The sequence below is a fragment of the Orycteropus afer genome, unplaced genomic scaffold, assembly GCF_000298275.1.
Source record: "Orycteropus afer afer isolate SDZICR_OR568_19922 unplaced genomic scaffold, OryAfe1.0 scaffold00311, whole genome shotgun sequence".
In the NCBI taxonomy this organism is placed as follows: Eukaryota; Metazoa; Chordata; class Mammalia; order Tubulidentata; family Orycteropodidae; genus Orycteropus; species Orycteropus afer.
In genome coordinates, this window is record NW_006921898.1 from 563,238 (window position 1) to 577,831 (window position 14,594).

Sequence of the window (14,594 nt, forward strand, 5' to 3'; positions counted from 1 at the left end):
AGGTTCCCAAGGCAAACAACAGATTGCAGAGCTTTGTACTTTGAAGGGACTTTAGGATCACTCGGCCTGTCCTCTTCCCACTTTCCTGAGTTCTACCTCCTCCATATATTTCTTAAATTTCATTGTCCTATCACCATCTCTGGTGGGTCCGGGCTCATGCTCTTTCTCTCTCTCTCTCTTTTTTTTTTTTTAATTGTGATTTGGGTGAAAGGTTACAGAGGAAATTCATTTTCCATTCAACAGTTCATACTTATTTTATGACATTGATTGCAATCCCCATAATATAACAGCTCTCTTCCCACTTCTTCCCTATGTCCTTCTTTCCTTGCCCTGTGCAAATGCTGCCTCTCTGATCTCCCATGGTAGATTGTTCTAAGGAGTGTATATCGAAAAAAAAAAAACCTCACTGCCATCAAGTCGGATCTGACTCATAGCGACCCCTCCTTGGGTTTCCGAGGTGGTATCACTACGGAAGTAGTTTGCCCCATCTTCCTTCCGAGGAGTGGGTGGTGGGTTTGAACCGCCAGCCTTCTGGTTAATAGTCAAATGCCTTAGGCACTATGCTACCAGGGCTCCTGGGAGTGTATATACCTGATTTAATTGTTCACCCTCTAAGCCTGTCTATTGTTTGGCTGGAAGCCGTGGGAGTAAGTTCAATTCCAGGCCCCAAGGGTGACTAGGGGTATAGCCTCGGCGGTTTCACCAGTGTCTGTCAGACCAGTAAGCCTGGTCTTTTTTTTTTTTTTTTTTAATTATTTTGAATTTTGTTCCACATTTTCTCCTACTCTATCCAGGATCTCCTATTTTGATCCCTTTCCAAGCGACTGACAGCAGTAGCTAGACACCATCTATTTCTTCTGGTCTCAGGGTCATATAGGTTGAAGTTCATGTGGTCCTCTAGTCCCTTGGACTAATTGTTTCCATACGTCTTTGATTTTCTTCACTCTTCTTTGCTCCAGATGAGGAGAAACCAATAGTTGCATCTTAGACAGCTGCTCGCAAGATTTTAAGACCTCAGTCGCTACTCACTGAAGCAGGATGTAGAACAGTGATTTTGTGTACTGTGTTATGCCAGTTGAGCTTTATGGCCCCTGTGACCATAGTCTTTAGCCCTGGGCCCTCTTTTCCTCTCCTCCTGCCTATTCCCTGAGAATCCAGTCCTCCAAAGAACTAGAAGTCCATCCACATATCAATGACTCCTGGATTTGAGCTCCAGCCCTGCCAGCATCCCTAAGAACCAGCTGTTAAGTCTCCTTATCTTCTGGAGGTGGCCTCCCCAGCACCTCACACTCCCCTTGTATGAAGCAGATACCATCATCTTGCCTTGTGTCCTGTCTCTTGAGATTGATCTCCCTTCCCCACCCTGCTAAAGACCTGAGGTCTTCCCTTGACCTTCATCCTTCCCCATTACTTCCTGAATGCAACCAAACATTGAGCTGTGTGCCACCATGCCCTCCAGGATTCTGCCCTAGTCCCCAACCTCATTGTGGCTCAGCTGGGCTAACACAGCGCCTCTGCCCAACTGCCTGTATGAAGAGGCCTCTGACCATGTCCAAATGACCCCCTCCACCCCAGTGTCTCCTGGGTAAAGAGCATGCCCAGAAGGAAGCTCTCTGAGAGCTGAAGTCTGACTTCCTTCCAACAGTGTGTCTTGCTCTGTCTCTCTCTGCCTCGTTTTCTGTACACCCGCATCACCTCAGACCTTCATGCCTTTGCTTGTGCCATTTCCCTTGCTTAGAACGCCTTTACCCTCTTCTTTGCCCAGTTAACTCCTGCAGCCTTCCTTGTCCCTCTTGCTCCCACAGTGAAATGTCCTTGCTCAGTGCTGCTGCCATGCCTGGGGCTTACCTGGCACAGGCACTTAGCACACTGCAATGTGGTTGTTTACAAGCCTTTCTCCGCACTTGACTATGAGCGCCTAGAGAAGAAAGGGCATACTTCTTTCCCTTTGCATGTTCAGGCCCTAACAAGGCCAAGCACAGGGCGGTGTTTGGTAAATGGTACAGTAGTTGAACTGGCTTTGTTGTTTCTCGGATGAGGAATGAGAGTCCCACCAATGAGCTTCTGGCCAGCTTCTTGGTGGATATATGAAGCCCTCTTCTTTCTGTCTTCCCCTGGAGAAAGTTCTGTTTGGTTTTCATAGATAAGGATTGATCATTATGACTCTTGTTTGCCAGGAACAGATAAGCAGACCTAAAACTGGCTTAAGCAAAATGGAAATTCATTTCAACAATGCCTTCAGAAGTCATTTTTTTCTTCAATCCTTAGCCCTGCCTCCCACCACATTAGTGTCAGTCTCAGGCACTATATGATGGCCAGATGGTAGCCGCACTCCAGAGTTTTATTCTCCCAGTTTCAAAGCCCATGGGCAAGAGTGCCTGTGCTGTTTCCAGAAGCCTGAGCATAAGTCTCCTAGAGTCTAGTTGGCTCTTCCTGGGTCACGTGCCCATCCCTGGATAAAATCATTGGTGCTAGAGGAATGTACGGCTCTGATTGGCCAGGTATGAGTCACATGCCTTGCCTTGGAACTGGGCATGGAGTCAGCCCCACAAGAGTCATGGGAACCACAAGGTGAGGGCTGCGGGGGCTGGATCCCAGATGAAATAAAGAATTGTTACCCCTAGGATGGGGAGTTCTGGTAGCATAGTGGCTAAGGTACTTGACTGCTCACCAGATGGCTGGCGGTTCAAACCCATCAGCCACTCCTCGGAAGGAAGGTTGGGCAATCCTACTTCCGTAGTGATACTGCCTTGGAAACCCAAAGAGGGGTCGCTATGAGTCAGGGCTGACCCGACGGCACATAACAACAACAATAACAGGATGGGGAGTAGAAGCCAGACAACAGAAATCTGCACGGCATTATATGGAGTTTAGAAAGTTTTCCTGTTTTCTTCTGCCTTTCCACCACTGAGTCTGTATTTGCTTTATTTAAGCTTCTAGTAAGGAGCCCTATTGGTGCAACAGTTAAGCTCTTAGCTGCTAACTGAAAGGTTGGTGGTTCCAACCCACCCAGTGGCTCTGCAGGAAAAAGCCTGGAGATCTGCTCCCATAAAGATTATTGTGTAGAAAAACCTGTAAAGGGGTTGTGCTCTGTCACATGGGGTCACTGAGTCAAAACTGACTAGACAAACTATGCCCTGAAGTCATGTTAAAACCAAACAGTGGTTTAGATTAACTAGTGAAAAAGGTCAGCAGTGAGCTCTGTGCTCTTTTAAGATCTAACTGTATGGGACCAAAGTGACAATGGCAACTTGAAGGATTAGACAGGAGCCTTAGAGGGACAGGAGTTTATGTTAATGGGAGAAGAACAACTTAGAAAAGAAGGGTAGAATTGTGTACATAACTTGAAGAATGTAATCAGTGTGCCTGAATTGTACATGAGAAACTGCTGAATTTTCAAGTTTGTGTTTTGCTGTGTATATTCTCAACAACAAAATAAATAACATTTAGGAAAAAAAAATTGATAGCAGAACATTAACAAGCTTGTAGTAACTTCCAGTATATTATATCTAGTATGTTTTCTGAAGAGAGTCCCCCCCATTTCTTTTAAAACTCCAAGTGTGTGTGTATGTGTGTGTGTGCACACGCATGCCCATGTGTGCATGTGCACATGTGTATGCTTGAAGCTAACTTTGAAAGGCATTGGCTCTAGAACCAGAGCCAGACTTAAATTTGAATCTTGTCTTTTCCACTTGCAAGCTCTGTGACCTTAAGAAGGTCACTTAACCTCCCTGAGCTTCCATTTGGGAAATGGGGATAATAATATCTACCTTGCAGAGTTGTTTTAAAGATCAGAGCAGCAGTTCTCAAACATGTGCGCGTCAGACTCTCTGGAGGGAAAAAAAAAAAAAAACAGACTCACTGTCATGGAGTCGGTTCCTACTCATAGCGACGCCTCCCTTGGGTTTCCAAGGTGGTATCACTACGGAAGTAGATTGCCCAATCTTCTTTCCAAGGAGTGGCTGGTGGGTGTGAACCGCCACGCCAGCCTTCTGGTTAGCAGTCAAATAGGCCTACGCTCTGAACCTCCAAATCAGTTGCTCTGGGGTGGGGTGGGAGAATTTGCATTTCTTACAAGTTCCCAGGTGATACTGGGGAATCTCTCTTTGAAATCACTGGATTAGCAATTCAGGCCTCTGACATGGAGTCCAGCATGTGGTGGGAGCCCAGACCCAGGCATTGTATGATGAGTGGCATTAATATCTGTAATGACTTTTGCAGCAGACTCATGACTTGTCACAGTCCTGTCCCATCCCCAACCCCCTCCCCTGCCATGACTCATCACACAGCTGTGTTGTCCTCAAGGAAATGATTGATTCCCATACAGAGTGGCACATCCTTCTGAGAAATTCCTTGTTCTCCTTGTGACTAGCAGGGAAGTGGCTGGATCCATCCTCCTTGCCTGGATTTAACTTTCTTTTCTCTGTTCTCTGCAGTACTCTGGTTTCCAGCAGTCTGCTGACAGGTGTTTTCTCTGCGGACATCTGATAATGGACATGGTGAGTAGGGTCAGCCAAATGAGATAATCGCAGGGTAGGTGGGGGATGCATTGAGATTTAAAATTTAAAAAAAAAAAAAAAGTTGAGTACAGTGTTTATGGTCACAGCTGGTTTTATTAAAAGACGAGCCCTGTGCATGTAACACACTTGCTAATAGAGCCCCATTGTTGGCTTTTATTGGTACTAGCATCCTCACCTGTCCACACTGCATAATGTTGTGTTTCTGATAATGCCCCTTCCTCCTCTGGGCTCTTCAGATCACACTGGCCCCCTTCTGATTTCTCTGTGATCCTTTTGGCATTCCAGGTGAAATGCCAGATGGAGCTTGTTTGCGCTCCAGAAATCTCAGCTCCCTTAGAATTAGACTCATAAACTCAAGTGAACACAGTTGTCCTCCCCCTCAACCTGGTGTTCTGCCTGCCTCAGCCTGTTCCTAAGATGAGTTTTAGGGACCTGTCATAAAGTTCTGAGGCAGCAGAACAAGAAACAGTGTACAAAGGATGTAGAGGCATCATCCTCTGACCTACTCTAACGTCACGAGGGAGAGTCACTATCAGCAGCGGCAGCCCAAGGCTGATCCCTATGAAGTGGAGGTCTGACATGCCTCCACCCTCCAACCTTTTTACCAGTTCTGACACGTGGAAGTCCCTCCCACAATACTCTTTACTTCTCCGCTGAGTTTGATAATTTGTGGCATTGGCCACACACAGAACTCACAGGCAATACTCACAATTAATGGGGCTTATTAGGGAAGCAACAAGTTACAATTCAGGTTCAGGAACGCTCGGGATACAGTTCTTCAATCAAGACAGCCTCCCCTCAGCCATGTACATAGGCATGCCTCTCTTTGGCCCTCAGGCTCTTGGCCTGGCCTCTGACCTGCTTGTGTGAGTGTACAAAGCTCTTCTAGCATCGCACTGTGTACACCCCACTCTGCCAGCAAGCCTCCTGCCCAGAGGCACTCAGCTTTGTCACTGCAAGGGCCAGCAAGCCCACACCACACTGTCTCGTGCCAGTCTTTCAAGTTCTGCTGCTACTGCTGCTGTCATCCTCTCCCATCTCTCTGCCGTTGTCTCAGTGCAAGGATCTCAGATACAAGGATACACTCCACTCTCTGCTCTTCTCTGTCTTGATCCCCTCACTCCTTCTGCCTCTAGGAGGGCTCATTTTAAGCCTATCAGAATGACAAAACTGACCAAGCCCCACATTAGGGTTCCATTCACCTTATTTCTATGGTCCCACCCCCACAAGGGTGTTCTGTACCTTATTTACATTGTTGTTGTTGTTGTGTGCCTTCGAGTCGGACCTGACTCATAGCGATCCCTCCTTGGGTTTCCGAGGCAGTATCACTACGGAAGTAGATTGCCCCATCTTCCTTCCGAGGAGTGGCTGGTGGGTTTGAACCACCAGCCTTCTGGTTAACAGTCAAGTGCCTTAGCCACTGGGCTACCAGAGCTCCTACTAACAAGCTATCTAGTCCCCTTGGACCACTAACATCTTATATTTGGATAGTTCTACCCAATCATCTGGTGGGAGACACAAAGACCTTGGCTTGAAGAGCCATATTAAGTAATGCACTGCACCACAAACAAGTTTACACATCCCTTTCTCACTCAGCCACTGGCTCTCTGAGGTCTTCTTGGGCCTCAGTATCTTTATCTCTTCACTAGGGACAATTTTTCCTTTCTCTGCCTGCTTATAGGATTAGGTTGTGAAGTTAATGAATACAGCGATTTTGTTCTGGCTTAGGGATCAGATTGTTCATCGTTGGAGACTGGCCTTTAAGGATTTCTTTAATACACTGGTCAGAGGAAATGATTATGTGACATTCTTTTAGTTGAAAAGAGTTAAATCTCTCATTTAACTCATTTATCCCTTTCTCATTATCCTGACTCATTTATCCCTTTCTCCCCAGGAGGCACTGTTGCAAATCTTGGCTAATTTCTTTTACCTTTTTGTTGAGAAATACTTCAGAGTGTAAGGGTACAAATTGAAAGTGTGCAGCTGAATGAATATTTTGTATGTGCATATACCTGGCCTTTTGGCTAAGATCAAGTGGTGTAGTGCCTAAGGCATTTCACTGCTAACCAGAAGGCTGGCTGTTCAAACCCACCAGCCATTCCTCAGAAGGAAGACTGGGCAATCAACTTCCATAGAGATACCTCCTCAGAAACCCAAGGAGAGGTCGCTATGAGTCAGAACTGATTTGACAGCAGTGAGTTGGCTTTTTTGTTGTTGTTGTTGTTTATACCCATGTCACCACCACACACATCAATTTCCCACACCTAGAAAGTTCCTTCTGGTCCTTCTCACATTTAAGACCCCTTCTCACAAGGTGCCCACTGTTAGAACCTCTTATCACTACAGATCCAGTTTGCTGGTTCTGGAACTGCATATAAATGGAATTGTATAGTATAGATTCTTTGGGGATGGCTTCTCTCACACAGTAAAATGTTTGAGATTCATCCACCTTGTTGCCTGTATCAGTAGTTCATTCGTTTTCATTGCTAAGAAGAATTCTCTTCTTACCAGTTTATTTATCCATTCTCCTGTTGATGAGGGTTTCGGTGGTCTCCAGTTTGGGGCTGTTATGAATAAAGCTGCTATGAACATTCTTGAGCATGTCTTTGGTGGACATAAACACTCGCTTCTATTGGTTATATGCTAACATTTATAAAACAGTAGTGAGCCCTGGCTATTTGTGAAGAGTACCTGCTGTCATTCACGCTGTGACAGACCATAGCAGAGACACAGCTTAGCTCTGGAAGTTCCCTGTACTTATTAGAAGTTAAGGCCTCCGTGGGAGCATGCCCTTCCACCCACTCCCCCTAGACACTCACCCTCACCCCTGCCTTCTTTAAGTGCCTACCAGAAACTCTAGGGTTCCACTATTTAAGAGTCCTTCTGACAAAGACTCTGCATATGAAGTCAACATTGCTCAAACTTTATGAGCATGATTATACCCTATTCTTAGTTCTAGGTGTCGTAAAATTTCTTTGGGCCCTTGGGGTATATCATTTGCCTATTATTGCATGACAAACCACCCCAAAACTCAGTGGTTGAAAACAACAGTGATTTATAATTTATCATGAGTAAGAATTCACATTCTACCGAGGCATCCATATACATGGACACATACTCACACACTGTCGTGCCAGGGCTATGGTTGGATGATTGGGTGGGTCAGGAGCTAGGTCAGGGCTCAGCAGAACTGTTCTTCTGCTCCACTTTGCATTGGCTGGAGTCATTTACTCTGCTGTGTTCAGTTGGTGGCACAGTTGGACTGGAACATCCCCTAACCCTTCAGGTCTCTCTCCCTATAACCTCTAATCATGCGGAAGTATAGATTGAACATCCTTATAGCAAGGAAGGAGGAAGGGGAAGTAGAAACTGCCATTCTTAAGTCCTTCACGCAGAAGTCTCACATCACTTCCCTCTCATTCTCTTGATCAAGGAAAGTAACAAGACTAGGCCAGATTCACGAGGAGGAAAAATATTCTCCACCTCTTAATGTGAGGATCAATATACTCATACAAGGAGGGAAGGAATTGATGGTGGTCATCTTTGGAGACAATTTCTACCACACAGGATAATGTGAAATTGAGCCCGGAATCTTCACAGGTCTTCTCTGGAACTTGAAAACTTTTAGACTATGTGTCTGTCTGGTAGTGACACCTAGTTTTAAAGACAGAACCTTTAACTGCTGCCAGGAATTTTAATAATGTGCAGAAAGATACCTTCAGATACCACTCAGGTTCTCCAACAGAACCCCAACTCTTTGACTCATTCGTAAACTATCCGTGCCCCTCTTTTGTTATACTCTGTGTTTGCAGATTGGAACTGGACATTTTCCACATCAAAAGAAAGCATTACATCTTGTCAGAGTTCAGTGAGCTAGAATCTTTATCATACCATACTTTATGCACAATATAGGTTAAATTAACTACAAGCATCTTTTTGCCAAGAATAGCATTAACCCGAGGATGAGGGGGAAATATATTATAAGGTTCAAGTTACCAAATGGACTTTGGAAGCCCAGCCAGTTGTTGTTCCTCTTTTGGCAGCTCACTGCAGATTGAGAGGGGCCTCAAAGATTAGTGAAACCCAGGAGGGAATGAGGAAGCTGGAAAGCTGAGCCAGGGAACTGTTGTTTCAAAGGAGGCAGAAACAAATAGCACAAAGTCCTCTTGCCACTCAGCTGGAGGGTATGCGGGCAGTGTTTGCTTCCAGGGGCAGTGTTGGGCCTGTAGAAGGTGCCAGAACATAGCACGTCTTTCCTGCAGGTTTTACAATGTAGTGACATGGTTTTCCTCAGTTCTAAGTCCCCTTCCTCTTGCCGGTCTGCGTGGGCCCCCCTGCAGGATGCTAACAACTGTTCTGCACATCCTTGTACATTGGTTCTGTAGTTCAGTTGTCTGTACTGAGTTTCCTGGACCACATAATTTCAGAAATGACATCTCTTAAGTCAGTGAAGATACTTTCAACTGCAAATTGTAGAAAATCCCAGGCTCATTTTAACAGACCTCTTGTTGTTGTCTTGTGTCATCGAGTGGATTCTGACTTGTGGCAACCCATGTATGACCCAGTAGAGCTGCTCCACAGGGTTTTCTTGGCTATAATCCTTACGGAAGCAGATCGCCAAGCCTTTCTTCTGTAGAGCTGCTGGGTGGGCTTGAACCACTAACTTTTCTGTTCCCAGGCAAGCACAAACTGTGCCCTCCAGGGACCTTAACTTAAACCAGTGCCTCTCAAACCTTAGTGTGCTTCAGAATCACCTGCGAACTGGTTAGAACTCTGTAATCTTTATGGAAGCAGACTGCCACATCTTTCTCCTGTGGAATGGTTGATGGGTTCAGATTGCTGACCTTTCAGTTAGTAGTCGGGCAGATTCATCTGCCTCACTGTCACATGCATCTACCCCTGTGTGTGTCTCTCTGTGTCTGTATTTCCCTTTGTAAGACACCACTCAAAAGGGATTAGGTTTAGGACCGAATACCATACTTTGGGATGGTCACATTAACATAACCTTATTCCCAAACAGAATCACATTCACAGGTACAGGGGTTAGGACTTCAGCCTATCTTTTGGGGGACAAAATTCAAGCCATAACAGTAACAAAACCAAAAACCAAACCAGTTGGCCGTCACGTCAGTGCCGACTCATGGTGACCCCGTGTGCACTGTAGAACCATGCTCCACAGGGTTTTCAGTGGCTGGGACTTTTAGAAGCAGGTCAGCAGACCTTTCTTCCAAGACACTTCTGCGTAGGCTCAAACCACCAACCTTTGGGTTAGTATCCCAGCATTTATGCCACCCCTCTAAATTCCTTTCTGGCACTAGAAACCTTCTCAGGTACAAGAGAAGGATTCCTGTTTGATCTCCTACTGTTCTTATAGCTAAACAGTTTAGCCTTCCCTTCTCTCAACCTCTGTCTGAGTGCAGTCTGAGATGAGTGTGTGCTATGTTATATGACTGCTCCCTTGCTCCCTTGGCCTTACGTGCTTCTCTCCCTTCCACCATCCCTGCCTTCCCTCTAAGCCCTACTGATTCGCAGCCTCTCGGCCTGTACACCCCTAGATCCTGCAGGCCCTGGGGAAATCCTACCACCCTGGCTGTTTCCGCTGTGTCATCTGCAATGAGTGTTTGGATGGGGTGCCCTTCACCGTGGACTCGGAGAACAAGATCTACTGTGTCCGAGATTATCACAAGTAAGGAGGGGCAGAGTGGAGAGGCACCTTCTGCCTAAACCACATGGACTTCAGCAGAGAGAGAGAAGGGAGAGAGAGATGGATGGGAATGTATGTATAGGTAGCCTGGACCCAGAGTCAGCAGACCAGCAAGGGCTCTATCATTCTGAGGGATGTAGCAGGGGCCCCAGGAGGATGACAGGGCAGGCAGGAACTGGTTAAAGAATCATGCATGCTTTGAGAAAAAGCAAAGCAGCAACAACACAACCAGACTCCTGGGTATGCCTCAGGAGGACCCGCTAAGCCTTGTAGCTCCAGCTTTACCTCACTTCAAAAGGCTCCAGCGCCGTGTTGGGATCTACCAGTGTCAATTTGCCTGAGCCACGCTAGGCTCGTGGGGGGAATAAAATAAATCAAAGCCTCGGTCTCTCCTCTCAGTAATGTTAGAGGGGCTGGACGTTCTTGTTACAGTTGGGGCCCAATTCTGAAGCAGCACTGAAGCATGTCCTAGAGAGTAAGTGGCCAGCCTCTCTCCGAGGCTGGAAAAAGGAGAAGAGAGCTGGAGGGTGGTGGGTGCCAAGAAGGCTCCAGGTGCAAGTCTCATTCTGAGCCTTACCACCCAAAAAGCCCACAATATTCATTTTATGACTTCTCTGTTTTTCCCCTCAGGGTGTTGGCCCCCAAGTGTGCGGCCTGTGGGCTTCCCATCCTTCCACCTGAGGTAAGATGCTACTTCAAACATGCTCCTGGGGTCTTCAAGACCAGAAAATGCCCCTGAGTTTATTTACAAGATCGAGGCTCTGTCCTTATACCTGGTAAACAGTCCTTATACCCGAGGTAAATAGTGTCCTCACTGGGAAGCACCTTTCTCTTTGGGTGGCTGCCTCCACCCAATGCCCTCCTCAGTCCCCACTTGTCTCTATAATCAGATCCAACTCTCTTGCTGATACTAACTCCTAGCTTAGAAGATAAGCTGAAAAGCTTATCTTTTATTCATTTTTTTAAAAATAAATGCCCATGCAGGTTTTGTGTTGTAGTATTGATTCTCATACCCCAAAAGGTAGGGCTGCAGGGCTCCAGTCACTCCCCTGTTCTCTCATCACCAACATGAGTTTTTTTAAACAAGTGTTAGTGTCCATTACTGTTTGATACGCTTCTTCTAAGGCCACCTACTGTCACCTCAGAATCCTCCTCCCTCCTTGCCCCTTTCCATGTGGAGCTCCATGGATGGGCCCCTAACTGTCTCTTCTTGGTGTTGTTGCTTGTCTTTGGTCCCAGGGCTCAGATGAGACCATCCGTGTTGTGTCCATGGACAGAGACTACCACGTGGAGTGTTACCACTGTGAGGTAGGCCCGAGAAAGGAAGCCTCCCTGGCTGGCTGGGACATGAGGTGACCAAGTTCCTGGGGAGTGTGTGCCTGACAGGATGGGGCAGGAGAGTAGGCAGATATTTGGGTTGCAAACATCTCTACTATTTTCTCCATATTGAGAACTGTCAGGTCCTGAGACCTTAGTGGCTGCCCTTCCCTGAAACTGGAACACTGGACGGCTGTTATGGGGCCATGGTTTCAGGTCCTGTTTGGGGCTCAGATTGTCAGGCAAGCTGTGTGGTTTGGGTAAGAGGCTCCCTCCCCTCCAGCTTGTAGGCTGCTCTCTTTGCCAGGACCCCCTTTCTCAGTTGATCCCAGGCACTCATGAAGAAACTTCCCTGGAAACGGGCAGCTGGGTGATGTGAAGGTGGGTGGGGCCCATCTGCCCTTTGTCTTTGGGTCACATTCAGGCTGAAGAAGCTACTGTTAGAAAAGCTAGGGGTCAAACCCCACCCCTGACCCCCAGCCCTTGTGAAAGTGCAAACACTTGAAGTGCTTATGGCATTTTAGTCAGAATTAAGTGGATTCGTCCACGGAAGGAGATTGTTTTGATTTTATGACCCTGTGAGTGATGAGATTAGCAGGTGCAGGGGACAAATAGCCTGATCCCATTGACAACACTGAAGAAATAGGTGGGAATCATTGTCAGTAGCATTCCAGGTGCCTGGAGAAAAAAAGTGTGACAGCATTTGCTCAACATTCATACCCACCCATTCCAGACCAGCGCTGTCCAGTGGAAATATAAGAGCCACAAATTTAAGCCACACGTACAATTTAAGTTTTATAGTAGCCACGTTAAAAAAAGTCAAAAGAAACAGATGCAGTTCATTTTTACGATATTTTATTTAACCCAATATATCCTAAATATGTCATTTCAATGTATAATCAATATAATAAATTACTTATACACATTTTACATCCTTTCTTGTCCTCCCCTGAAATTTAGCATGTGCTTTGTACTAACAGTGCATCTCAGTTCTGCCATATTTCAGGTGTTCAGTGGCACCATGTGGCATGTGGCATGTGGCTCTGTCCTGGGCAGCACAGTCTGTGCCTTTGCTGGGTGGAAGTCCTATGTTTCTACAGACTTAACAATGGTTAAGTGGTCAGCTGCTAGCCCAAAGGTTGGCAGTTCAAGCCCACCAGTGGCTCTGAGGGAGAAAAGACCTGGTGATCTGCTCCCATAAAGATTATAGCCAAGGAAATCTTATTGGGCACTTCTACCCTGTCATGTGGGGTCACTTGGAATTGAAAATCAACTCCATGGCACCCAGCAACAACCACATGCAGAAACAGCACCATTTGCTCCACTCAGGGACTATGGCCTTTGTGTCAGTCTGTCAGTCTGTGGTGCTTGCTTTGGGTTTGTTCCCACTGGTTGTCTTTGCCTCTCCCCCAGGACTGCGGCCTGGAGCTCAATGATGAAGATGGCCACCGCTGCTACCCACTGGAGGACCACTTGTTCTGTCACTCCTGCCACGTCAAGAGGCTGGAGAAAGGCCCCTCACCAGCTGCCCTTCACCAGCACCACTTCTAGCCACGACCTCTCACAGAGAGGATGCGATGCTAGGCCTGCCTTCATGTAGAGAAATCTGACGGTTAATTTCCAGTGCCCCTGTGGAGGGGTTGGGATGAGGGGAGAGAGGAAGGGTGAACAGGCAAGTTCCCACACGGATGCAGGGTGCCTTTTGCTGAACCACAGAGGTGAAACACAATCTGTCTGGTGCATGTATCTCCCACATGTCTTTCTCTGCTGCCCTGCCGTCGTCAGACTACTCAGGAAAATGCTCCAACAAGGGCCAGCATGGGACAGCGAGATTGCATCAGTGAAACCAGACCAACCCTCCCATCCCCTTGGGACTGTGCTTCAGAGGGAGAGGTTCACCCTGAGTGGATTTCATAATATTGCCTGAAGAGAGTTCAGCTGTTGATACAGTCACCTCTTTCCTCACTCCCTTAGGAATATATGTGCATGTAAACACTCACCCGTCTCTCTCTCTCACACACACACACATACACACACACCCCAAACCCATTACCATTGAGTTGGTTCTAAGTAGAACTGCACTCAACTGAGTGTCAGAACAGAACTGTGCTCTGTAGGGCTTTTGATGGCTGCTTTTTTTTTGGAAATAGATTGCTGGGCCTTTATTTTGAGGCTCCTCTGGGTGAATGCAAACCTCAAACCTTTTGGTTAATAGCCAAGTGTAAACCATTGCACTACCCAGGAACCATCTCACTCACACACACACACACACACACACAGAGAGAGAGAGAGAGAGCATGGTTTAAGACTTCCTTCTATCCCAGAACTTCAGTTGTTCAATAGAATGGCTACAACTTTGAGTTGCTTTATGGCAAGAGGGAAGGTGTAACATGTGATTTGTATCCTAGGAAGAATTTATTTGGTAAACTTGGTGCCAAGTTTTGAAATAAGTGAGCAGGATTTCCTCCTTATGTCCTGCCAGCATTATATGCCCTTGCAAATCGTCACTTCCTCAGAGGCAGCTGGGGACTGTAGGAGATTTGTCCTGTTCTAGCAGAGCTTGCTCTGGGAGAAGAACTTGGTGCAGGCACCAGGTCTTTTTTACTCCCCTCTTCACCCTTTTTTTCCTCTGGAGCTCTCAAGAGTCTGTGACTTTGGAGGCGTTCCTGCAAAGACAAGTCTCAGGATCCCATGTGGAGACATCACTTGCGGCTGTTTCATTATTATTATTTAATAATGGGCTTTTGGGGAGGTCCTGCCCATATTCTGAGAGAGAGCTCCTTGAAACAAGCCAGCATGGAAAGGAATGCTCGGGACAAATTATTACATTCATTTCACAGGTTTTTCTCTTGCCCAATTCTTGGCACAAACATGTTTGAAGAAACCAGTATAAGGTACACTGCTTTTATCTTCTCCCCCAATCCCCAAAGTTTTTAAAGTTTCCATCCACTCCCAGTCTTTACATGCAAAAAAAATACCTCATAGATAAGATAGATCTTCACCTAATAACAGATTAAGGAGGAATCTGGCCATCCTACTGGACACTTTCTTTG

The 14,594-nt window shown here is 46.5% G+C and overlaps 1 protein-coding gene across 1 annotated transcript in view; it reads left to right on the forward strand.

Moving 5' to 3' along the window:
* Positions 1–13,092, forward strand: part of LIMD1 (LIM domain containing 1) — a 90,600-nt gene extending 77,508 nt beyond the window's left edge. Inside the window, exons 4-8 of the mRNA XM_007951732.1 lie at positions 4,437–4,499; positions 10,076–10,206; positions 10,855–10,906; positions 11,464–11,532; positions 12,955–13,092. Coding sequence (XP_007949923.1) covers positions 4,437–4,499; positions 10,076–10,206; positions 10,855–10,906; positions 11,464–11,532; positions 12,955–13,092 — 453 coding nt within the window. The remainder of the gene's footprint in view (positions 1–4,436; positions 4,500–10,075; positions 10,207–10,854; positions 10,907–11,463; positions 11,533–12,954) is intronic.
* Positions 13,093–14,594: the final 1,502 nt, after the last annotated feature.